General features: G+C 53.5%; 8 protein-coding genes across 8 annotated transcripts; 5 read left to right on the forward strand and 3 right to left on the reverse strand.

Annotated features, from left to right (window-relative positions):
* Nucleotides 1–41: 41 nt before the first annotated feature.
* On the reverse strand, nt 42–3,862 carry BO80DRAFT_453242 (amidase signature enzyme; the record flags this gene model as incomplete). The annotated part of the gene is made up of 10 exons (XM_025721990.1): nt 42–157; nt 238–520; nt 618–793; nt 863–1,102; nt 1,264–1,414; nt 1,462–1,574; nt 1,632–2,074; nt 2,650–2,774; nt 2,824–3,779; nt 3,838–3,862. 10 exons carry the CDS (start codon nt 3,860–3,862, stop codon nt 42–44), a joined length of 2,628 nt encoding a protein of 875 aa, XP_025577914.1.
* A 515-nt stretch (nt 3,863–4,377) lies between these two features.
* BO80DRAFT_349711 (putative cysteine synthase) lies at nt 4,378–5,881 on the forward strand (the record flags this gene model as incomplete). Its single annotated transcript, XM_025715516.1, has 5 exons — nt 4,378–4,677; nt 4,751–4,810; nt 4,858–4,976; nt 5,032–5,648; nt 5,706–5,881. The coding sequence occupies 5 exons, from the start codon at nt 4,378–4,380 to the stop codon at nt 5,879–5,881; spliced, it is 1,272 nt and encodes a 423-aa protein (XP_025577915.1).
* A 203-nt stretch (nt 5,882–6,084) lies between these two features.
* On the reverse strand, nt 6,085–8,154 carry BO80DRAFT_287661 (Myb-like DNA-binding domain protein). Its single transcript, XM_025714971.1, has one exon. The coding sequence runs from the start codon at nt 7,986–7,988 to the stop codon at nt 6,288–6,290; it is 1,701 nt and encodes a 566-aa protein (XP_025577916.1). The 5' UTR covers nt 7,989–8,154; the 3' UTR covers nt 6,085–6,287.
* A 346-nt stretch (nt 8,155–8,500) lies between these two features.
* Nucleotides 8,501–10,281, forward strand: BO80DRAFT_491821 (beclin 1; the record flags this gene model as incomplete). The annotated part of the gene is made up of 2 exons (XM_025723724.1): nt 8,501–8,675; nt 8,771–10,281. Exons 1-2 carry the CDS (start codon nt 8,591–8,593, stop codon nt 10,279–10,281), a joined length of 1,596 nt encoding a protein of 531 aa, XP_025577917.1. The 5' UTR covers nt 8,501–8,590.
* A 769-nt stretch (nt 10,282–11,050) lies between these two features.
* BO80DRAFT_432822 (uncharacterized protein) lies at nt 11,051–13,031 on the forward strand (the record flags this gene model as incomplete). Its single annotated transcript, XM_025720802.1, has 9 exons — nt 11,051–11,323; nt 11,517–11,574; nt 11,677–11,774; nt 12,328–12,334; nt 12,399–12,421; nt 12,459–12,575; nt 12,667–12,763; nt 12,929–12,956; nt 13,001–13,031. The coding sequence occupies 9 exons, from the start codon at nt 11,051–11,053 to the stop codon at nt 13,029–13,031; spliced, it is 732 nt and encodes a 243-aa protein (XP_025577918.1).
* Nucleotides 13,032–17,201: 4,170 nt separating this feature from the next.
* On the forward strand, nt 17,202–18,537 carry BO80DRAFT_453248 (Clr5 domain-containing protein; the record flags this gene model as incomplete). The annotated part of the gene is made up of 4 exons (XM_025721991.1): nt 17,202–17,422; nt 17,682–17,998; nt 18,055–18,141; nt 18,266–18,537. The coding sequence occupies 4 exons, from the start codon at nt 17,202–17,204 to the stop codon at nt 18,535–18,537; spliced, it is 897 nt and encodes a 298-aa protein (XP_025577919.1).
* A 978-nt stretch (nt 18,538–19,515) lies between these two features.
* On the forward strand, nt 19,516–20,567 carry BO80DRAFT_287798 (uncharacterized protein). Its single transcript, XM_025714972.1, has one exon. It carries the CDS (start codon nt 19,658–19,660, stop codon nt 20,249–20,251), a length of 594 nt encoding a protein of 197 aa, XP_025577920.1. The 5' UTR covers nt 19,516–19,657; the 3' UTR covers nt 20,252–20,567.
* Nucleotides 20,568–21,750: 1,183 nt separating this feature from the next.
* Nucleotides 21,751–23,041, reverse strand: pex13 (peroxin PEX13; the record flags this gene model as incomplete). Its single annotated transcript, XM_025715507.1, has 2 exons — nt 21,751–22,523; nt 22,576–23,041. The coding sequence occupies 2 exons, from the start codon at nt 23,039–23,041 to the stop codon at nt 21,751–21,753; spliced, it is 1,239 nt and encodes a 412-aa protein (XP_025577921.1).
* Between the last annotated feature and the right edge of the window lie 676 nt (nt 23,042–23,717).

Below are 23,717 nucleotides of genomic sequence, written 5' to 3' on the forward strand. Positions count from 1 at the left end.
CACGTCCCAACTTTGATACTGGTCCTATACGAACCGCCCACCTACCTACCAAGTACATCCTCCAAAACCTTCCCCACCGCAACAGCCTTCTCCTCTCCAAACCTGCCCCCCACAATCTGTACCGTAATCGGCATATCCTGGACCAAATCGACATCATCTACACCCCACACATTAGCCATTCATTCCATTCCTTACAACCCATCCCAACCCCAAAAAGAAAAAAAGGAATAAACATACACTGCCCCCAATTAAACCGATCCGCGTCATTCCTCGGCAGATACCCCACCCAATCCTCCCCAGGCATATCAAGAACCCGATCCACCTTGGTAACCGGCACCGTGATCGCCGCATAATTGAGCAGGTTCCAGAGAGCCGTGTAGCCCAGCCATTGGGAACTGAGAACCCAGGATTTGGGGCGGTAGTTGACCCAGGGGGTTACGGGCATGAGGAGGGCGTCGATGTGGGTTATGTGCCAGGCGCTGAGGAAGGTGGATTGGTAGGTTTGGATGGTTTGTTCGAGCTATTATTATTATTATTATTATTATTATTATTATTATTTTGTTAGGGTGGGTGGTATGGGTTGGGGTTGGGGATGGGATGGGAGGAGGGTATGATACCTCTTCGCGTTCTGGGAGGGATAGTTCGTCTTTCTCAGTCCCTACGATCATCCCTTCGATTAAGGGCTCGCCGACAATATCGCATAGGTGACGACAGTGTTGGCCGCCGTCGGCGAGGATAGCTTTGGTCCAGAGGTTGGTGCCGGTGCTGTGGAGGGTGGTGTCCCATTCGAAGACTGGACAGTTAGTTAAAGGAGTTGCAATTGGGATTGTACTAATGTAAGAGGGATGGGGAGGGGGCGAACCTTCATGGCCAGCGTCTTGCAGTTTCTGGGCGACTTCGCGCATTGCCCTGGTAATCGGGGGTTGGGGTTTGACGACTCCGTCGTCGTAGATGATTCCTAGGCGGAGTTTCCGGGTGGGTTTCGCGGCGAGGTCCTTTCGCCAGGGGATGGGGATACAGCGGGGGTCGATGGTCCAGGGTTCTGAGTCGAGGAGGGATTGCATGAAGTGTTCGATTGTGGAGAGGCTCCGGGCCATAGGCCCTGCCACGGGAGGGACGAGGTAGTGCTGGTGTAGGCTGGAGGGGGAGTGTTAGTTGTTGGCTGGAAGTTGAGTATGGGGAGGCCTTACAAAGAGCAGTTCCATGGGACTCGGCCTGTCGTGGGACAAATCGAGTACAAGCCCTGCAGGTTGGATGGGATGCGAATCGAGCCTCCGATATCTGTTCCGATCCCTAGGACGCTGCCGCCGCTGCCAATGAGGGCGCCTTCGCCGCCGGAACTCCCGCCGGAGATGAGCTGGTTGTTGAAGGCGTTGATGGATTGGCCGAAGACGTGGTTGTAGGAATCGGACATCTGACTTGATTAGCGTGATTCCTGATGTGTGTTGCAGTGGTTGTTACCATCAGAGACTGCGGTACGTTCGTCTTCACGTACAGCACGGCGCCCATTGACTGGAGTGAATTGGCGATACTGCTGTTGCTCTTGGCTGGTTTGCCTACTAATCCTACCCAGCCTGCATCCCGTTAGCTATCATACCAGCCGAGTAGTGTAGGAAGACGATGCAACAAACCAACAGTAGTATCAAGCCCCTCGACATCGAACCGATCCTTAATCGAAACCGGCAACCCATGCAACGGCCCCGTCACCGTGCCCGTCTCCTCCAGCATATCATCCAATTCCTTCGCCCGCACCAGCGCCCGCTCGAAGAAAATCTCCGTCAGACACTTGGTCAGCTGCTGCGCAACGGCCGCGCGCTTACAAAACGCCGTCGTGAGTTGAACGGAAGTGATCTCCCGGGTCGCCAGCATGGCCAGCAGCACGGTACTGTCATCTATCTCCGTCCATCTCAGTTCCTCCTCACTGAGGATGCCGCAAGTGCGGATAGCATCAAGGGAATTGAGTGGCGGATTGGCGAGAATGGACTCTGGGAGACGCCAGCCGTGCGGAATGGCAGCCAACTGAGCGGCGCGTTTCTTGAGGACGGTCGGTTTCCAAGTTGGGATCGTCATGGTTCTTGGGTTGTAAGGTGGTACTGAGTGAGGATGAAGGATGGTTACGGATTGTTCGCCGTACAGTGGCACAATGACCCGGACTTATAGCGGATACGTAGCCGGCGTCCTACAGGCCGTCGATTCAGGTTTTATCTTGTTGATGAACCAGGGGTGAAGATAAGATGATATGCGTCGTGTGCCAATCAGGCTACTGGTCGTCTATCCGGTCTATCGGTCAAACTTAAGGAGCCGGATTAGCTTTGTATCTGCGGGGACGGGAGGGGAAGCTGACTGGATTGGTGCCGTTCCCCTCACGGTGGAAGACATAATGGCTAATGGTTGATGGAAGAAGCAGCAGAGGATGGAGGTCGGATGACAGGCCCGCCAACCAACCGGCTCGATCAGGCGCCGAGGTCCAGCTACGGCCGGGACAAACACGAGCAGCAAACACGAGCAGCAATCAGAGAACTCAATCATCACTGGATATTCAAGACTATCGTACAGGCAACGCGCTACACCGTAATCAACATGCTGGCGTTCTTATACCAGCTCAACAGCGGGTTCTCCCCGTTCTTCGTCTCCGTGTCCTCGATGTACGCCCACCGGCGCATAAAGTCCTCGTGGCTCATCACCTGCGTCAGCTTGCCCGTGATGGCCCGATAGATGTCTTCGGTCGTGTTGAAGTCGGTCGGGAAGAAGATATCAAAGTACCCTTGGTGGACCTAATGCACAGTCAGTATCCGGCCAGCAGCATCATCAGAGGGGACCTACAAATGGCGTCGTCACTGGAACGGTCCGTCTCTTGTACCGCGTCTGCACCACGGGCGCATTAACACCAGGCACGGCATCGGGGAGAATGTTAAAGTCACTGGACACCAGACGGTGTCCCGGGAAGTAGGTGTTCAGGATGTCGAAGAACTGCATCAGTCGGGTGGGAATATACTCCGGCGGCGAGTACTCCTGATTGCGGAATAACCTCTTGTACTTGGGCGGGATCGGCGAGCGGAACTTCCGCCGCGCCGCAGCCTGGCGCACGCGCATGAAGCGAGCAGCCACCGGGTCCAGCTGCGTATTGTAGTATTCATGGAATTCGCCATTGGAGTCAATCAACACGCCGCCCTGCTGCGGCAGCTCCGTCTTCAGGTCGTAGCGGATGGCATCATGGGAAAAGTTATCGAACACCTCTAGCGCCAGGAAGAAGCACGGCGAGTGAACGTAGGTATCCCAGTCGAAGATCGAGCGGTTGATAATCTCCACATGGTCCTGGTGGCCAGCCGCATCCAGCGACTCGTTTAAGTTCTTCATCTGAAGCGATGCCAGCGCCGGCGAAATCTCAATAATCTTGAACTTGGTCCGCTGGTAGACCTCATGATCGGTGTCGCGAATGTAATCCAAAATGTTCCTCATCATCGTTCCATTTCCCGCACCCATTTCATATATGATCAGGTCGTGGTAGGGGTACAGCGTCAACTTATAGTTCGACACCAGGTACCGGGCGATGGTCTCTCCGTAGTAGGGTCGGAAAAGCTCCGTGGGCGTATGCCACAGCTGACGAGAAATATCTGGGTTGACTTCATCCAGCCGGTCCTCGAACTCCTCGTAGCGTTCCCCGAGCATGCGATGAAACGCCGGTCCGTCCTCGATCTCGTTGAAATAGAACGGGTCTCCGGGACTAAAGATGGTGGCGTGTTTCGAGAAGTAACCGTAGTTGTTATTGTACAAACTATCTATAGCAAGGCAATTCCCATCAGCGACAGTCAATCTCACGATCCATCGGTCTCTTACCGTCGATGAATTCTCTCGTCAGCATCTTCACCTGTCGCGGCCGCTCGCGATGATTGCGGAGCTCTTTCGCCGTCACCAGCGGATGAGTCTGGAACTCCTCCTGAAGATCTCTATCCAACTGATTCCGTTGATTCCACACCACGCCAGGATCCAACGACTTCTTATTCCCCTGGCGTCGCCCGAAAAACGACCGACATTGTTGCCGGGATGGGGTGGACAGGCGCACGCAACCCGGTCGGCGCCCCGACAGGGCAGACGAGGCCCGCAAGGACCGACAGGCCGGATGTTGAAACAGCTGCCGGAACAGCTGGCTGAGGACGGGCGAGTCCATGAGCTGGAATTGGCGGCGAGCAACAGCAGCAGCCGGGGAGGGGGAGAGTAAAGAGGAGAGAGGTCAGGTAATTCATCCGCGCATCGACGAAATCCATTGGCGGAGCTGCTGGGTGGCCCGAGCTTTTTCTCCGGTGTCTCCCCGACTCGTCCTGACGTAGATGAGCCTCTCCCAGCTCTTCTGGCTGTCTTCCACTCGGTCACTGCAGCATGGATGACCACTCGCGCATCTACATCAGCACTGCCTTCGTGGCTGGTATCCTCCTCACTCTGGGGTTCAAGGACCTCGTCTATCCGGAATTGGAGCGGCGCATCCGAGACTACTATGAAACTAACACGCAGTCGACGTCTGCAACAACCTCCAGTGACCGTCCGGAAGAGGTTCTAAGCGCCAGACCAGGCCCCCCTGCTATTGTAGAAGGCATTGAGGGCTGCATTGGGAACACGCCATTGTTTCGAATCAAGTCATTGTCCGATGCGACGGGCTGTGAGATTCTGGGCAAAGCCGAAGTACGTCCCATTTGGCGACTTTCCAGATGTCAATGCTGCTCTTCATTATGGAATACACCTAACGATAGTGCAGTTCCTCAACGGAGCCGGCCAAAGCTCCAAGGACCGCGTCGCGCTGAGCATGATCCAAATAGTACGCAGTCCCATTCAATGCACTGAATCACCTCTCACATCCTACAGGCCGAAGAGCACGGTCTTTTGAAACCTCACTCAGGCGACACAATCTACGAAGGTACTTCTGGTTCGACGGGAATATCCCTGGCCAGCTTAGCCCGAGCGAAAGGCTATCTCGCGCACATGTTCGTATCCGTAGCCTACCTAGATCAGATGCGCTTCATATGTTGACAATCCCAGCTGTATGCCGTCCGACCAAGCGATCGAAAAGTCCAATCTCCTCCTGAAACTCGGCGCCATCGTGGACCGTGTCCCGCCCGCGCCAATCGTCGAAAAAGACAATTTCGTCAACCGTGCGCGAGCTCTGGCTCAAGCGCAAACCGCTTCGACCACGGACGGAAGGGGTTTCTTTGCCGACCAATTCGAGAACGAGTCGAACTGGCGGGCCCATTACAGCGGCACGGGTCCAGAGATCTATGCGCAGTGCAATGGGAAACTGGACGCTTTCGTGGCGGGTGCTGGCACTGGAGGAACTATCTCTGGCGTGGCGCTCTTCCTGAAGCCAAAAATCCCCAACCTCCATGTGGTGCTGGCGGACCCCCAGGGAAGTGGGCTGTACAATCGGGTCCGGTTCGGAGTCATGTTCGATTACAAGGAGAAGGAGGGCACTAGGAGACGCAGACAGGTCGATACTATTGTCGAAGGAATTGGGATCAACCGTGTGACGGCGAATTTCGAGGCGGGCAAGGAGCTGGTCAATGACGCGGAAAGGGTGACGGACGCTCAGGCTTTGGCGATGGCCAGGTGGCTTGTCGAGAAGGACGGCATCTTCGTTGGCAGTAGCAGTGCCGTGAACTGTAAGTGCTCTCGAGGTTCTTTTGTCGCGTCAACCATGCTGATCTTTTATCACCCAGGTTTCGCGGCTGTGAAGACGGCACTGAAGCTTGGCCCCGGGCACCGGATTGTCACGGTTCTGTCTGACTCCGGATCGAGACATCTCTCCAGATTCTGGGCCAAGGCTGGCGATGTTGGTGGCGCTGTCGATACAAAGTTGGAGGATGTTCTGAACGCCACGGAGGACGATCAATAGAAGCTACGGTTCGTTGCGGGCGGCATGGGGTTGTCGGGGGAAGAAAGACAGGTAAAGGAGAGACCAATGATGGGACCGGGGAGACCCCTGGACGGGCGACAAGGCCCAAGCATGCTATTCCCGCTATGGCTGAAGGTGAAGCTAGTGTCTGACATGGCGGCCAGGATATGCCCGTTGCCGCTGAAACCGGCTGCCTGGGATCCTCTCGGCTTTACCCGGACGAACCCTGGCGGTGGCTCCCAGTCGCGCTAGAACCGTGCGACTGTCCGCGTCCTCCTGTCACTCCAGATTTCCATAGTGGGTCGTGGCGGGGATCTGGCGACATTCGTGCTCGAGGCGATCGTCCCCACTGACTGGCTGGCTGCACGCAAGGATCGAACTCTGACTCGGGTGTCACGATCCCGCTTCATGATTCGTCCTTGCCTGTCGAGGTGGCCGTCGAATCATCTGCTTCTTTGTGAGAGCCATCTTCGCCAACCCAGCGTTGCAATAGTTCGAATTCGATCTCCGCGAGCGGGCGCCCGGGCAACTCTGCACGGATTGTGGCCCATGAAAGCCCCCGTTGGTCTTTGATTTGATCCAGCTGTTCCCGCTCCGGTTTGGTCCATGGCTTGGACAACGGAGGCGGGTTCGCTCGGCGATCACTCCAGTGGCTTTTATTCCACTGGAGGAGTTGGCTCAAGCTTTTCTGTGGAAGCTGGTCGAGGACATCGTTCCACTTCTTCCCCTGTACTTGCCTCATTCTAACAATCAACCTTGCCTCATCCGGACCCATGTACGTCCTGACACGTTTTTTCGTAGGCGTCGTATCATTATCCGCTGGGAGGTTCTCCACCGGCGCATTCGTGGTCTTTACCGAAGAAATGGCACCTTTTTTGGCGGACGTGTTGGCGGAGGTGGTGGTCCCTTCTGGCTGCGTCTTGGAAACCCGAGAATCGGTCATGACTGACAGCTTTCTTCGGACCTCTGCCTGATCATGCTGGCCATCGGCAGGCTTGGATAGGATGTCTTTCAGGTGGGAGACGTAATCGGAATGGACAAAGTACTGCTGGCAAGACTCGCATCTGTCTTTCGTACGACTCGGGGTATGTGATTCCGAGCGCTTGCCTCGGATTTCGATACCCCGTTTGGGCGTTGGCGAAGGCTCGTAGTCTTCCTGCAACGGGTCGTCGGATTCATCTCCGTCAGGCGTTTCCGCAAAGGACCAGTCGCACACGACGGGGCTGGACTGGCACTTCCTCCCCTGCGGAGGGGTCTGGAGTTTCTTTGCGCGTTTCGGTCCGGCGCTCCGGCGGGACGACCAAGGCAGTGCCCAAAGAGACCCTGTTCCCGGTGGGGATGGCGAGCGTCCAAGATTGAGCGCAGGCGCAGGACGTGACTTGTTCCATGCCGGTGTAGCGAAATCCCCACTAATTTCAGGAACGCGCCAGATTGCCTCCACCGCCTCACTGAATTTGACCCCCTTGGATTGGGCGGATGCTTCAGCCGCAGGATTTGCTTTTGCGGTCGCAGGCTTGCCTGGAGCATCAGCCATCGCCTTGCGGCCCCGAGAGCCATCCAGGTTATTCTGGACGCACAATGCAGAGTCCAGCAACGAATCCGCACTAGACCTATCGTCGTTAGTGTCCGGGTCGTCATTGGCTGCTTCGTTCGTCATGGCCTCCCATGACTGGTCTGGGGCCAGCCCCGTTGACGATGGAATCGAAGCCGGTGGATGCTGAGATGGTGTGCCGTCATCTCCTGCAGCATCACCGCCGATTTCTGCATCGAGCTGCTGGGCAGAACCGCCCAATGTAACATCATCTGCTTCCGGGTTTGAGGGTGCAGACAAGCCCGCCTCGAACAGCCAACCACTCTGCTCGCCGGTATCGTCTTCACCCTCCATGGCCTCGATGTGGCCATTGTCCACGACTATCTTTCCGGTTTGTAAATCGATTTCGTCGCCGATGTCTGTAAAGTCCTTGCCGTATTTTTCAAAAATGCCCTCGAAGATCGACTTCAGACGGAGGTCATTCTGGGCACGCGCTTCGTGGATGTCGATGTCGTCCATTTCCCCCTCTGGTTCTGTCCCCATAGATATTCGCGGTCTCTTGGTAGGTCTCTCCATTGCTTCGGCGAGGCGTAGATAGGTGGGACACCCAAAAATAGTTACAGCGATGAGTAGTTGAAGTACCGGTTGTGCGAAACGGAGCACTGGGCGAAGGTCGTACGTATCACGGTCGTGACATTACCCTGTTGAGGCTCTTGCTACTTGTAGTCAGTATTGTATAAACCCATAGATCGACAGAAACGGAAGAAACATAAAATCAGAAGAAATAGACAGATCGGAAAGATCGCGGGGAGTGGTATAGTAACACGGAGGGCAGGCTAGAGCTTTCACTGCCTGTTGAACACTTGCTGATCCTGGAACAGGCTCTGGTAGAAGAGACCAGCACCGACAATACATACCTTTGAGTTCAAATCAATGGCCTTGGGGCTCCAAGTGTCTGGAGCAGCATTGAGTGAATTGGAACAATTCAGTCTGGTCGGGGATCTCCCGCTGGTGAGAAAGACGCCAAAACGCGCGCCGCGCACGGGTTGCCGCATGACGTCTCGTGAAGGAAATCCCCTACCGGACAACCAGCTCCTCCGTCCGCAACTCCGCCAGACAAACAGCTCTTCTCCTCCCCACCAGAATGCATGAGAGTTTAATTCCCGCTCTCTGCGACCATGTATTGCCAGAAGTGTCGGACTCCCTTGAAGCTGGATGGCTCTCTCGAGTCGCTCAACCCCGCCGCCTTCGACTTGCTGATCGGTAGGTTACCTCACCTTATCTATCCTGCCGGAACCACTCCGGAGCTGACCATGCCTCGTGAAACGCTCCAGGGTCGACCGGTAAATCCATCCCAGACCATGGCAGTAATACGTCAGCGCGACCTCATTATCCTCAGGAAAGACGAGAGCTCTACGAACGGGCCTCCAAGCATGCTACATCCCCAGTATATCGAAGATCGATCCCAGCTCCCCGCCAGGCGGGTAGTAACCCGACAAATCCTCCGAGAATGGGACGGGGTGACAGTGGCAATATGTCCTTCGTTATGCTCACAGAATCTCAAGTGGGACCGCCGCACGGAGTCTCCGGGACCAACGGCGAAAGCCCATCGAAGAGTAAACCGCCGGTTAGCACCCAGACTAATGATCGAGGGTCGGACGAGGCATCGTTCGCCGATCAAGTCGAACGAACAAGCCGGCTATTTGACATCATCTCCGCGCGCTCCGACATCGACCATCCCATCTGTACCGAATGCACGGAGATGCTGGTGGATGGGTTGCAACAACGGCTGGTCGATGCAACCAAAGAGCGGGACGCATACATTTCATTCTTGCGAAATCTGAACACCTCGGTGCCGACACATGAGGAACTCGAGGCCGCCCAAAAATCGCTGAAGGAGACTTTAGACGCGGAGAAGGCTGCCTTCGAAGAGCTCCTTGCGTTGGAACAAGAGAAGGCGGCATTGGATGAGGAAATTGCCGGGCTGGAGGAAGAGGCTCGCCTATTGGATATTGAAGAAGAGAAGTTCTGGCGCGATCGCAACGCCTTTACCTTGACGCTCTCAGACTTCCAAAACGAACGCGATGCGTTGAATATGAAATACGACCATGATTCCCGTCAGCTTGAACGACTACAAAGGACCAATGTGTACAACGACGCCTTCTGTATCGGTCACGACGGTTACTTTGGAACAATCAACGGACTGCGGCTTGGTCGATTGGCCAACCCCTCGGTCGACTGGCCCGAGATTAATGCTGCTTGGGGCCAGACGGCCCTCCTTTTGGCAACTATCGCCGAGAAGTTAGGTTTCCACTTTCAAGGGTATCAAATTAAGCCCCTGGGGTCCATGTCTAGGATTGAGAAGATCGAACAGTCTCGACCATCCCCGGCTCAGTCAGCGCTGAGTGGAGCAAACGCCATCTCAACCGCAACGCCCAAGATCACCACTCTTGACCTGTTCTCTTCCGGCGAGCTGCCATTAAATCTCCCCTGGCTTCACCGCCGGTTTGATGCAGGAATGGTGGCGTTTCTGGAATGTCTACGCCAACTAGCCGAGTTTGTGGAGGGCACACCAGCGCCGGCTCCCTCAAGTCGCCGGGGTCACGCCCATACCACGGTGCCCGGCCTGAAGCTCCCGTATGAAATCAAGCGCGATAAGATCGGCGATGCCAGCATCAAGCTTGGCTTCAACCAGAACGACGAGACCTGGACGCGTGCCTGCAAATACACCTTGACCTGTTGTAAGTTTCTGCTGGCGCATGCGAGCAACGTTGCAAGTGCGGGCTCCAGTAATGCTGCTGCCGTAGCAGCCGCCGCAGTTGCAGCGGGCGAGCAAGCCGGGATGCCACCGGCGAGCCCTACTAAGTGAAGCCACCATCTGGGATCAACCGACAGTGCGTGATTAAACCACACTCTGTCCATATGGTTCGACGACCCGGGCGATCAATGGGAATGAGGCTGCTCTTAATTCTGCAGCTGAGGTTGGGTGACCAGCCTCCCTCGCCATAGCTGCCGGGGACAGGAAGTTCGAGGGACAAGAACAAAGCTTGATCATCGGGCGAGCTGGCAGAGCTGGCAGGATGGCATCCCCGCATGTATTCAGCCACGGTGCTCTCTCTTCCTTGCATTACGCGGTTGTAGCATGACCATCGGCAGCAACCCTTCCCAGTGAGAATAGCAGCATATGATCAACGCTCCCGCGCAGTAGTTGGTATTTACGTATTGCCTCTTGTGTCTTATCTCATAGCCATTCGGCGCCGAGCCTGGTGGTGTCGGAAGAAGGCCGCAGTCCCCCAACCAAATCTCAGGCCGACTAGGCCTAGAAAGCAAGTGTTCTAGGCATAACCGGCTGGGGGTCCAGTGGACCGACCCTGACAGGGATGCGCAGGGAACTCGGCGACTCCTTCCCTCTTGTTTTGGGTGGCTTTGCCTTACCTGTCTGCCTGCCTGCTTGCTTGGAAGAACACAGCCTTTGCGCGCAAGGTGGTCGAGTCAGACGGGAGATCGTCCTCTAGTTGGGGGGGTGTGGTTCCTCTGAAACCTGACACGGCCTGACCCTCAACCTGTAAGCGAACTGCAGGCGGATCGAGGATAAGTATCTATCCTTGGATGCGACGGTGGACCACATGGAACAAACCATGGCCCAACGCCCTGCCTGCCTGCCTGCCTTGCCTTATCACCTCTGCCTTCCTGTCTGTCTCACCCTCATTGCTTCTTTCGACCATCACCATCACCATCACCACCACCACCAGCAACAACAACAACAACAACCGTGGCGGCGCTCCAATCCTGATCGAGGCGTAATCCATGCACGCCAAACCGAACAGCCCGCCAAAGGGTGCCGCCGCCGCGCGGCGGGATCGAAAACAAAGAAAACAAAGAAAACCTGCAGCCACAATAATTCGGACATTGTGCGGATCCATGGCGCTGGGATCCCCCCTCCCCTCCTTCCCTCTGTCTTTCCTTTCGGCCCCAATGTCATACAGATAACACCCCAGGGATGATCCTATACGTCAAAAAGGGTAAAGGAAACGGAAGGGAAGGGAATTCGGCCCGCCCCCGGGAGCCACTAAGTACTTAGATACATACTACACTAGATACTAGATAGATACCACCCACACGAGGATAGGACGGACCGGGGGTCGCGACACTCAGTTGTTTAGTTAGTTAGCTAGTTAGTTGGTTAGTCAATTAGTCCGACCCATTCATCCATTCCTTTTCCCCTCCCATCCCATCCCATCCCCTCTTCTACCTTAGCTACTAGCCAAAGACAAGTACCCACCCTACTTACTCCTCTTCTCCCAGTTCCAGGTCCCTCCCATTACCGACCCTGATGCGATTAGCTCATTATGTACTAGTAAGGTAGATAGATGGCTAGGTCGGAGTCAATGAAAGAGTGACTGGCGGGCGCGCGCGGGAATCGGATGCACTATTCACGCCTGACATTAGCGTCTGTCCCCTCTTTCTTCCGTTCTTTGTTCCTTGATAGTTCTGGGGGTTTAATTCTCTGCTTCGAGGAGACTTTGGTAGGATCTTGTATTTAGTATCTGTTTCTCTGTTGCTCGATCCCGGTTAATAGTAGATGGTAGAGACTGGATGGGAGATAGATCGCGAAACCGGGGTATCAGGATCTGTATCTGTACTTGTATCTGTATCTTGTCATACTATGGAGTACTTTACGCCAGAGTTATAAGTAGGCAAGGTACTAGGGTAGGGAAGGGTAGGTAGGTAGGTTAGCCCCGCTGCAAATCACGTTCTCTAAGACTCTAGCTACCTGCCTAGGTACTACCAAGGAGTAGTTTCTGCTACCGTTACTGGTGGATGTTAAGATTATGAGGAGTTTACTGGTCAGGAGGTCTCATGGTTATGATTGGCGTTATTATAATAGTAATTGTTATTATGATCTTACCTACAGGTACTAAGTAGGTACCATGGGTCTTTTTCTAACCCGTACCTTTGTCTCCCCGCCTACCTCCTACGGTACAGGGTACTACCTCCACCAACCCCATGTATGTATTTCAATATATCCCATACCTTGTACCATAGTACTTCGTATATGCATCACAATATTTCAAGATACGCTTCGGCAAGAACGAGACTGATGAGCGACAAAGCACGTTATATCCGTATGTTCCGGTTGCCTTCTTCCCGCATATGTGTAAGGTAAGTAAGTCATCGGTTAAATTAACAGAGCAGTATTATTGCATTGGGTCGTGCATGCTTGTTTCAACCCTTACGTGATCCTAAAACTTAGGCGGAGGATATGCGAGAGGCACCGAAGGAGGTACTTACCCAGCTAGGTATAGGCGGGGATGTACGTGTGGTGGTATGGGGTGTATGGGCGAATGCATGTAGGTTGGCTGGTACTTTTGCCCGGCTTCGCTTTTCCGGATAACCAGCGCAACAGGGCACGATTGGCTTATTCGTCGCTTCTCTGTGCTCTCATTACTTTTTTATTCTCGCCATTTGCTTCATGGAGAAAATAGAAACAAGCAAAATACTTACTTGGTCATCAGCTGAACTTGGAGGGGGCAAGATCCATCGGTACGGATTGGACGAAATATGAATTACTTACCTGACATTGACAGACCTCCAATGCGACCTAGACAACCTCAATGATTGCGTATGGTACAGTATTGGGTATTTAGTCAGGTAACACAGATACAACATGGAGGGAGATTCATTGTGGTTAGAGGGGAGCTAGTACTCAAGGGCCGGCCGTCGGTGGTAAGACGTCCTGGTTGATATCAGTGATGCTGTAGACGATGCACAACGAAGATCGACTGGACGTGGCCTTCTAGTGCCTATGCATGGAAGCATTTTGAGTAAATCGCGAGTCACCTGCAAAGAGTGTGCCCGACAGGCAACAAGAAACCAAGGCGTTAGAGCAGAGATCCCTACCCTACTGGACGGAAGGTTTAGAAGTTCGGCCCTTCCGCAGAGCCCAGTGGTTAGTTTTCCCATGCAGAGCAACACGATGACGGATTAGCCATGGTTCCAGTGCAGACGGCTCTCGGGATCTGCCAATCGACGCAGCATGTGAAACCCCGGATCGACTGTTGGCAACGAAATCTTCGTATACGTGAGCCGCCAGGGGCAATGGATCAATCCAGCGCAAGCTCTCACACCATTCCTCCGGCTCATCTCTTACACCGCACGATGTGGCTGGCTGGACGCCCTACCACCAGTCGATGAATCTTGAATCCGTTGGCTAGCATACTCTAATAAGAAAGCGAGTATCCGTCATCCATAACTGTCCTCAGCTTAGCCGCTCCGTGATAACATCAGAGGGACAGGATAGGCATCACCAGGACAGGAAGACGCATGCGCCATTAGCAAGGTTTTGGACGGTTGCGAAAGTACCTTGGGCTGCTCTCGTCAGTCCCGAAGCAACTGGCTCACCTAGCTGGAAGGTTAGCTGATGACTGCGCTTCATCTTGGTTTAGTTCTAAGCCGGTACGCAGCGCCGGAGCTCCAATAGCCTGGATCAGTATCCTGCACTTAGCTCGGGGCATCGGGATCGCGATGGCGAAATGTGCTTTTTTCCCAGTGCTGTACCAGTACAAAAGATGAGGTACCCAGAGCCAGTGGCCATGGCTTCATGTACTTATAGCCCAAGGCAGTGTGCGCTTCCACCGTTCGCGCTCGCGGTGGCTATCTGATGTCATCGATATTCAAGGGTCCAATGAAAGATGGTGAGACACTGATCGAGATAGAAACTGTATTGTTTTCCGAGGGTGTTAGTGGCGAATACAATGCACTGTTGGCGACGGGAAACCAGGTTGATCAGAGGCTGATCTACGGAGTAGTGAGGGACACTACTTGGAACGACCCGAGTGTAGCCCTGACATCCGAAGAGAAACAACGGTTAGAGTATCAAGAACACAATCCATCCCACTTACTTTTTGAATGCCCTCGTCGAGTCCCAGGCCAACCGCCCGGCTTCCATTGTAACTGTATGACCAGGAGCTACACCAGCGACAGTGTCCGAGCCAGCGTGGTGCTCAGGCCGGCTCGGTAAGCTGGAACAGGTAAGAGGACAGGCCGTCCTCCGTACCATCGCCCCGTCGTAAATACCGTACCTCTGCTCCCTCTTGTATTTTTTGCATCCCCGTCAGACTTTGGGTGGGAAAACGGGCGGACCTCCGATCCGAACCGCCAACATGACGGGCCGAAAGTTCCAGCTGTCGCTGAATATCTTACCAAGGTTGATCTCGTGAAGAACCGGATATTGGGAGACTTTTGCAGCAAAGATCCAGAGCAGGTCGCATCACACAGAGCCCAGAAAGCGAACGACCGGAAAGAATTGGGATAGCCTTCTGGACAATCATGGCCCGGATTCCGTTCCCCCCTGATCAGGGTAGTGTCCAAGCCACAGCCATGAAATGAAAGTTTCGCTTGGGGGAGCTCAGGCCTCATCCTCTGATCCTTGCTATGATCCAACTTTGCCACATCGGGTCATGAGCCCACTCCTCAGGACACGGACGCGTGTGTGGGAGTTCCGTCCCGGAGATCCACGAATCCAACTCAAGCAAAAGAGAAAATCGCAGCCGCAGTCAATGGAGTGCTGTCAGAGAACCAAGGTGAGTGTTGGCCCATCCCTCGGGGGGTTGACTTTTTTTCTTTTTATTTTCGTCGCTCTTTCCCTTTCGGCTCATTTGGCTGCCAGGCTCTTCAGAATGCTGCAATCCACCCCGAGCAGATCCTGCGGCGATGCGCGAACAGGAAGGCATCCTCCACCGACCCCCTGTCAAGCTTGCGAGGAACGAGTTCCTTAGTGTTCGGACTTAGGAGCCTAGGACTAGGAGATGCAGCGGAAGTATGACTGGGGTTTGGATATATACGTTGGAGCTAGACGGATCCTTCGAGGTGCTGCACCTGCAGAAAAGGCGCAGATTTTATATGAAGGGACCACTTAATTCCAAGTAGTTTGGTCTTGGGATGGGTCGTTGACTGAAGACCTCGACGCTCCAGGCGCTGGCTCCATGTTAGCATCAAAACGGTTCTCAACATGAACCGCCTGAGTAATATTTTTCTCTACGCCAGAGAGAAGATATCCTCCGTTTAGGCGTTTGTTGCGGATAGCCAAAATTCATCAATGGCGTCATTGTGGAAATATTCTCCAAGGTATCGCACGCTTTGAAGTTAGAACACTGGAGACATCCCTCCGAGAGGGGCTTTCCAGGCTAGTATTTTCCCGGCTTCCGGTACCTCGCTCGCACTTCCAGGCAGGATAGATAGATGGGCAGATATCTCATGACCGCAACTACACCCCGACAGTCGTTTCTCTGTAATAGGTACGGTGTTACTGGTTCTGTTATCTCACCTCGAACAGAACAGATCTTGGGACAAGTACGAGTGTTACTCCCCGTTGACGATACCGACACCTGCACTATTCGGGCAATAGGTCTTAGCTTTCGAAGGGGTTGACTAGAATAGCCTAGGCAGGTACCTCGTAACGCCTAGGCTAGTGTCCACTGTGAGCCTGCCTGCCTAGGCATGGCGATGATTATTATGGTTTATTATTAACATTGTTTTTATTACTTACAGCCAACCGTGAACTGGACTCCGTACGGACCAGCAGACAGAACGTGACAAAAGTACACGGACCACTTCAGAGGGTCCGTGATTGGCCCGCGGGAACCAGGATAGTGACTTCCGCGGGCTTTTCAGCAGCAGGTCGCCGCAAAGGGTAGGCGGATGCTATTGGCCCTGCCAGTCAGCAGCGGTACTTTTATTTAGCGCCCGTACTAGGTTTACCCCAGCGGCGAACCACCCGGTTGCCCTGTGGGATCCTCGTCTAGTGGACGAAGTACTACTACCTTCTCCAGCCGGCGGTATCGAGGCTTACCTCCAGGTCCCAATTAACACCTGTTTGATGTATTTTATTTCTTTTTTTTCCCCTGGGCTCTCTCTCTCTATCGCTCCCTTCCCTCAGCCCATGGAGCCCATAATTTTTCGCATTGAAAGGCCTCGGTTTTCCAATTTGGCAGCCAGGGTTCGATGACTGACTTGACCTCCCCAATGTTTCATTCCCAAGCTGCTGGCCTCTGTTTGTTGGCATCGTTTGGTTGGAAGGAGAAGATCCAGCTTGCCGGTCAGTCAACGTACATTACTTACATGCATACCCCGTAGTACTATCTGCTCGCTCCTCATCGATTAGTCTGATTATTTTCCATTTAACCCATCAGGACGATAATAATAATTATGCTTGTTATTATTACTGTCGCCATTACTACTCCTATTCAGATTTCAGGCTTGGAGACTGATATTATCGCTATTGATTCCATCGCCTTGACTGGCGGTTGTCATTCCTACTGGCCTTAACTCGACTTACTCTGTCTCGCCGTCTGTGAAATTCCCCCCCCCGAACTATATCATCACCATTCCCGCCCTCCGCAAAATAAGACTATCTCCAACCAAGACAGCGACTTGGGTTGCGGCTGCTTCTGCTGCCTCTGCCTCTGCCGCTGCTGCTCTCTGACACACAACCCCCCTCCCCCCCGTTGACGACGCTTCTTCTCCGTACGGTTTTCCGTCTACATACCCATTTCTCCTCTTCTTCACTTTCGAACCTCATCTCATCCGCTTTTCAATTAACCCATCCGTTCCCTTTCGCCTTCCCCTTGCCCTTCCCACCTTTTCCCTTTTCTCCTTCCTCCTTCTCCCCACCTTCCTGTCTATACTTTACCTCGTCACATGCTGTGTCATCCAGCTTCTGCATAGTCGACTCTCACGTCCCGGGCCGTTTCGGAGTATGGTTGACGAGAAATAGCCAGTGATCTATTCATGATGGATGGTTCCATTCCGCCGCCGTCATCCACCACTACCACCACCACCACCACCACCACCATTCCAACAACGTCCTCTTCTTCAACCGTTTTCCGACCCCGCAAATCCGAGGACTGGAATGAGTATCGCCCGTACATTGAGCATCTCTATCGTGACAACCAGCTCAAACTCCGCGATGTGAAGCGGATCATGGAGCGTGACTATAACTTTGTTGCCTCGTATAGCTTTCCATTCCCTTGCCATTCTTGCCTTTCTTCTCACCTTCCCACTGCGTGCCGTATTTGTCATCCCCTCCCTCATTAACTATCTGGCGTTATTTGTCCCTCTGCAGAATTTTCTGCTTCTTCTTTCCAACTCCAGGAAAGGGAGAGGACAGTGCGTCGTTGTTATTGGTGTTGCTTTTTCTGCCTTCCTTTTTTTCCGCTTCTGGACGAATCATTATGGTTATAGGGTTCCCCTGACATTCAAACTTTCTAGAGAAAAGCAATACAAGGACCGCCTGGCTGCGTGGCATGTCCGAAAGAACATCAAAGCCAAAGAAGTCCATGTTATGATCCGAAAGCAGCAGAAGCGAGCTGCTCGTGGCAAACAAACCGCCTTCCGCGTTGCGGGACAAGAAGTCGACTCCAAGCGTATCTCACGATTCGTCCGTAGATATGGCTCAAACATGGAAGCCAATAACGCCCGCGAAGATCCCCAGCTCAGTCCACAGGGTCATCAGATCATCCAACAAGTCCAACACATCCAGCAAATCCAAAAACCTCGCCAGATGCAAACCACGAGTCCCGAACCAGGTATGCTATCCCTAGTTAGACCTCCTACTGCTTCAATTACTCATGCTGGCCGCCAGAAACACCGTCAGATATGAGCTATTTCACTCCACCACCAGATGAACGAGCAATGACATTATCCCCAACAGAAACAAAATCACATTTTCGTGAGAGAGCCCCGTTTCTATTAATCTATCTCTGTCATCACCTCGTTCTTGACCAGGGTCTATGTTTTTATTCTCAGGATTTCTGGCTCGGATACTGGAGGGTTTAGTTAACTAAGTGACACAGATGATGATAAACCGGAACCAGTCCGTAATGTGGAAATTGGAAGCACACGATCATTATCAGTCTCTTCCGGAACCGTGTCCAACGATCTGACGAAACCAATGGCCGATGCACTCCAAGGTCCCGACGGCTGGATGACATTAGAGATGTTCCAGGAGAAACTCCTCAAGCTTTCGAGGACTCTCGACCAGTCAATGTCCAGATTTGTCCCTGCTGAGGATCGAAGCCACCAGTCCTCGAATTCTGACCAGTACCCTCGCCCCTCGGGTCAGTGAAAGGGAGAGGAGAAAGCCAATCAAACATCGATACCCTGGATGAGAACGAAAGAAGTCTGGGAAATTTGTCAACATCCATATACTCTGATACCTTCTGTTCCTGGGTAGGGCGAGTTGATCACCGCCTTCTCAACTTGGTATTCCTCTGTAATATTCCAGCTCATTTCCCTTTGTTTTCTTTTATTTCTTCCGTTCTTCTATTTCACAGAATGCCGACTATATAGAGCATCCATGGCTTGAATATATTGGGAAAGCGGTCTAATGTAGGTTGTGACATACCCTTAAGAAAAAGAGGCAAGGCCACGGAGCCAATTATGGTGGCATCTGTGCACTCGGTATGTCGATGGTATACGTTGTCTGACACTGTGACTTTAGTGACCTGCCTGTCCTCCGTGGGGTACCTCAGTGCATCCTGCTTGAAGACCCTCGAGCCTGACCATGTTACGACAGCTCATATATTGCGATGCCCAACCAGCTTCCAAGATGCACAGTGGGACGCCTGAAGACCTCGGCACAAAGAAAATGTGGGGATGGTGCAGGATCGAGTCGTTTCCGCAGTCGACACGAACAAGGGTGTGAATCGACCTGTTGTCACGGTCGGTCTTCTCATTATCCTACCTACATCCACTGGCCGGCTGCCCTCGTGCGAATCACGATCCCATCCCTCGAACCTTTGCTCCAGTCTCCGGTATGAAACTCAACCAAGGATGTTGACTACGTTTGAAACGGGCGGATGTCGAGGGGGAACATGGCAGGGTTGTTGGAGAGTGAAGCTCATAATAGCCGTGTCGCTGAAACTCACTGCAAACAGGCCCCAAAACTTGGCTGCACCTTGAACTGGTCTGGCAAGCCAAAGGTAATCCACCAGCCAGTTGGTCGCTGAGATGTTACAGGATAACCGCTTTTTTGTGTCTACCGCTATGATGCAGTAGATACTAGGCCGTCGCTGCTTATCCGTTGATGGTTCCTAGGCCGGATCATCAGCAGAAGATTTTGGGGGGCAAAACCAAGCAAGCGTGCAGAAACGCCAGGGTTGTCGATCATGCTTTTTCGAGAAGCCCATTCGATATGCAAGCGTCATAGCTGTCGATCGAGGGTGACATAAAGATATATTCCGACCATGCATCACTCTACCGTCGGCAAGCCCAGGCGGCAGCGATCCGTGATGAGTCCAAATAGGGAGGCATCAATAGTCGAACCACGACGATTGGCACCTGCATTTAGTGTAGTACAGCTGTGGTCGGACCTCCAGACCAAGCCAATTTATGGACCCAGTCCTCGATTTTCCTGCTCCACCACTAACATAGATTTATTTTTTTTTTTGCAATCTACGCATCTGGAGACGGTCAGGGTCCTTGAAGGGCAAGAAAGGGCCCAAACCAAGTATGACGACCCAAATGCGAGGCAAAGACTGGGGGAGGAAAAAGAAAAGGCCATAGCCATCCGCCCACAGGCTCTGGAAAACAAATCCGCCCCGGACTCGGCTTGCCAAGAACGACCAATGAGGAAACGAAAGCAGGGGGGCAGTGAGCTGACTGTCTCTGGTGCGGCCGTCGAGCCTACCACAGAGCGCGTGCGCCTTGTCCTCTTTGCTAAGATGGCCGGAAGACGATGGATGGCAGATCGGGAGGGGCGAAGCGCACCGGTGGTTTCGCATTCCTTGATGCCCGCCGCTCTTCCTGCCAGCGCCGATCCAGTCGCCCGCGGGCGCTAGCCCCTTTCGTCCCTGGCGAGATATTAGAGCATCTGGCCATCTGCATCCTCGCCCTCGTTCCACGTCCACGACATGGCGAGATTTGCAATCGTGCTCCCCTCAGTGGTTCGTCCGGGCCTGCCTGGTGAGCCCATTTATCAAGGCGGCCCAATGAGCACGACAGAATGACCCCCTGATCTAGACGCATCAATTTCCTATATACTAGACCTCATCTACAGATCAACTAGATCTATGAATGCGCCGCGATGCACCTAACAACGAGCACTGTAGACCTCCAAAAGTACGGATTGGGCCATTGGGCAGCAACGCCCTTTAACTGGTCTCTACCTGAGCACCTACTATCCTCTTCTCGTCCCTCCAGCATCCATCACCCATCCATCTCGCCATCCTATTAATTAGCCTCCCCTTCCCGCCAGCAATGGCAACCTCCGTATATGCCTCAGATCTGCACGATGATGTAAGGCAAGCTAAAACCTCCGTACTTCCTTCCCCTGTACCCTCATTCGCCCAGCGTAGTGCCTTGGGACAGACTGACTAATGCTGCGTCCGGCCCTCCTGGGAAGCCACTAGCCGTCACGTCTATGGTTAGTAATGACCTTTGATGCCTTACTAGGCACGCCATCACGCCTTACTTTCATCATACCTATCCACCTCCTCAGCCTTACCACCTAGCCTAGTCCATAGTAGTACCTAATGGGTCATAAAGCCGAGGCGGGTAAGTCTGGCATGACATGGCATGGCATGGCATGATATGGGGATGTTCCTATTCGCGGGTCGTTACTTATTACATACATCCTTCCATAGGGAGTATCTGCAGTTAAGTAGGGAAGTGGGTGCTAGGTACATAGTATACTACTATGGAATGATAGACAGATAGATAGGTAGGTAGATGCCGATTGATCACTTGATAGGAGAGGAGGTGAGGCGAAGTGAGGCGAGGCAAAGCGAGGCGAGACGGAGGTATTACCAGAGTGTGATACTCAAAGACACTGATGTAATGAACATCCCTTCTTTTTTGATCCACCCTGACCCTATCTATCAACCTATGTAAACGGAAATCAATCCAAAAGAGAAAGGGAAAGGAGATAGAAGAATAAGGTAATGTAATATATATTTCGTCCCCAGTGCACAGCGTAAACATGAAGATAAGAAGACGTGAAGACAAGAAGTAGAAGAAAGAAAGAAGAGACATAGGAATCTTTCTTTTGCGCTGAAACGTGCACCGGAAACAGATAATGCAAACCCTGATGAGAAAAAGGAAAAGAAAAGAAAAGAAAAATATCCCATATACCTGTACCCAACGCTAGAATATAAGATAGTCACAAACGGTAAAAAAGAAACGAGGTAGTCATCAATCGGTCAACCTAGGTCCTGCCACGAGCGTCGTGGGTCGTAGCATACAGACATGCATGCAGTTAAGCTGGAGTGTGCGTCGAAAGCGAACTATGATACTAAAGATATGCGAGGAGGAGCGGGGATGGGTAATGTCTCTCCCGGCCTCATGAGTAGAAGGCGCTCTTCTGGAAGCTCTCGGGTGAGATATCGCCCAGCTTGCCCTTCAGCTCGGGCTTCTTGGTCTCTGTGGCGATTTCCTCGGATGCGCGTGCCTGCATCGAGTTGCTGCGACTGCCAGCTTCGCTGCCGGAGGTGATCGCCTGCTGCTGCGGTCGGCGCTGGATGGTCTCCAGATACGGGCCTGGGAGGTATCCGACGCGGCCGTCACGAGCACGGCAACGCCACCACTCCGAGGCATTACCCATCGGGTCGGATTTGCTGAGGACGGCGACAATGTCACCCTTCTTCACAGCGAGGTCGATTCCGGAGCTCTCCTGGGCTTCCGGGGTGTAGTCGTACATCACGCGGCAGAAGTCGAGCTTGGAGGGGTCCAGCGGTGCACTCTGACCCTGCTGCAAGGGTTCGCCGTTAGGACCCATCATCAGCTGACGGCGTTCCTCTTGCGACCGCGCAAGAGCCTTGATGAGCTTGCCCATCAAATAGGGAAGACCGAAGACGGCGATAAGGAACATGAAGAACGGCTTCTTGGAGGGCTTCGCAGGCGCGGGGGAGCCGTCGGGCAGGGTGGCGGGGGAGGAGCGACCGCTCAGGAATGCTGCAAAGGCAGACGGAGTGAGAGCGGTGGCATCAGCCGGTGGGGGACGACCGGTGATCTTCGCGATCAGGGTCTTGAACCAGCGGATCAGGGTGAAGATGCCCAAGGCAGAGCCGAGGGTGTTGCGGAGGTTGCCGAATTGTTCTGCCACCGAGACCATGGCTGGGGTCGTTAGCAGATAGACGATGAATGAGGGGGACAGGTATAAGCATACCAAAGAAAGAGCTGTGAGTCGCCATGTATGTACTCTCCAGCATCTGAGCGAATCCTCCAAACGCACCCACAATACTCTCGATCATTTGAAAGGTAGCTTGTGTGCTTTGGCTGAAGGAGTTCGTCAAGCTGTTGGGATCATTGGGATCACCGGGCATCCCGCCACCGTACATCCCTCCTCCCATGCCACCATACATGCCGCCATATCCTCCGTACCCTCCGTAGCCCCCATACATGGAACCCATTGTACCGAAGCGAGAGTACGGGGAGGAGTATGCCCCGTAGCCGCCGTAGGGATTGGCTCCAAACCGCGAAGCTGTGTACGGAGAGTAATTCGAAGCGGTGCGATTCACAACGGTGTTTAGGGAGTCAGGGCGAGAAGGGAGACCGGGGGCAGCGGATGTAGAGGCGGTGGCTCCGGGAGCCGAGGTGCTGGCCGCGGTCGGAGCGGTCGAAGTAGCCGTCATCGCGGAGGCGGTCGATGTAGCTGCCGGTGATGCTGTCAAAGCAGAAGACCCTTGGAGCATTACATGTCAATCACGATGCACGAAAGAACGAAAGAAGGACAGGATAGCTGTCGACATACCAGCAGCAGCGCCTGCCCTCTCCCACGGTTTAGGTGGCGACACGGACGCCATGATATGCGGGAGGGGTTAATACCTCAACAGTCTCGCATGGAGATGGACCCCACGAGGAGGTCAGTGGGTGAGACCGAGAACGTGGATAGCGCGAGGGGAAGATAGTGCCGTCTGGGGAAAGGGGGGGAATGGGAGGGGAGAAAAGAGGGGAACAGGAGACAGCTCGATGGATGATGGAATGGATGAATGGATGGGAATGGGCGATGGAGACGATGAGATGGAGCCGGAGGCGGTGGAGCTGGCGCAAAAAGAGGAGAAAAGTCGGCGGCGGCGCATGTGGCCCGGATCTGCCGAGGCTCCCACTTGCCGACGGTTGATAATCCTATGCTATGCTACACCGCAGATAAGACCCAGGTCCCGTTATCACAAGATTCGAGAGGGATATCATTGTCAAATCCAAGAATAAATCACCACACTTATCGGCCCACCCAGAATTTACAGCGGCCTATCTAATACACCCAGAACTCCCAAGATGCAACTCTTCGCAGGCATCAACAACGCCGGG

The sequence above is a fragment of the Aspergillus ibericus genome (genome assembly GCF_003184845.1).
Source record: "Aspergillus ibericus CBS 121593 unplaced genomic scaffold BO80scaffold_9, whole genome shotgun sequence".
NCBI lineage: Eukaryota > Fungi > Ascomycota > Eurotiomycetes > Eurotiales > Aspergillaceae > Aspergillus > Aspergillus ibericus.

Coding starts and splice junctions, on each gene's coding strand:
- BO80DRAFT_287798 (XM_025714972.1), top strand. CDS start 19,658: ATGCATCACTCTACCGTCGGCAAGCCCAGGCGGCAGCGATCCGTGATG.
- BO80DRAFT_287661 (XM_025714971.1), bottom strand. CDS start 7,988: ATGGAGAGACCTACCAAGAGACCGCGAATATCTATGGGGACAGAACCA.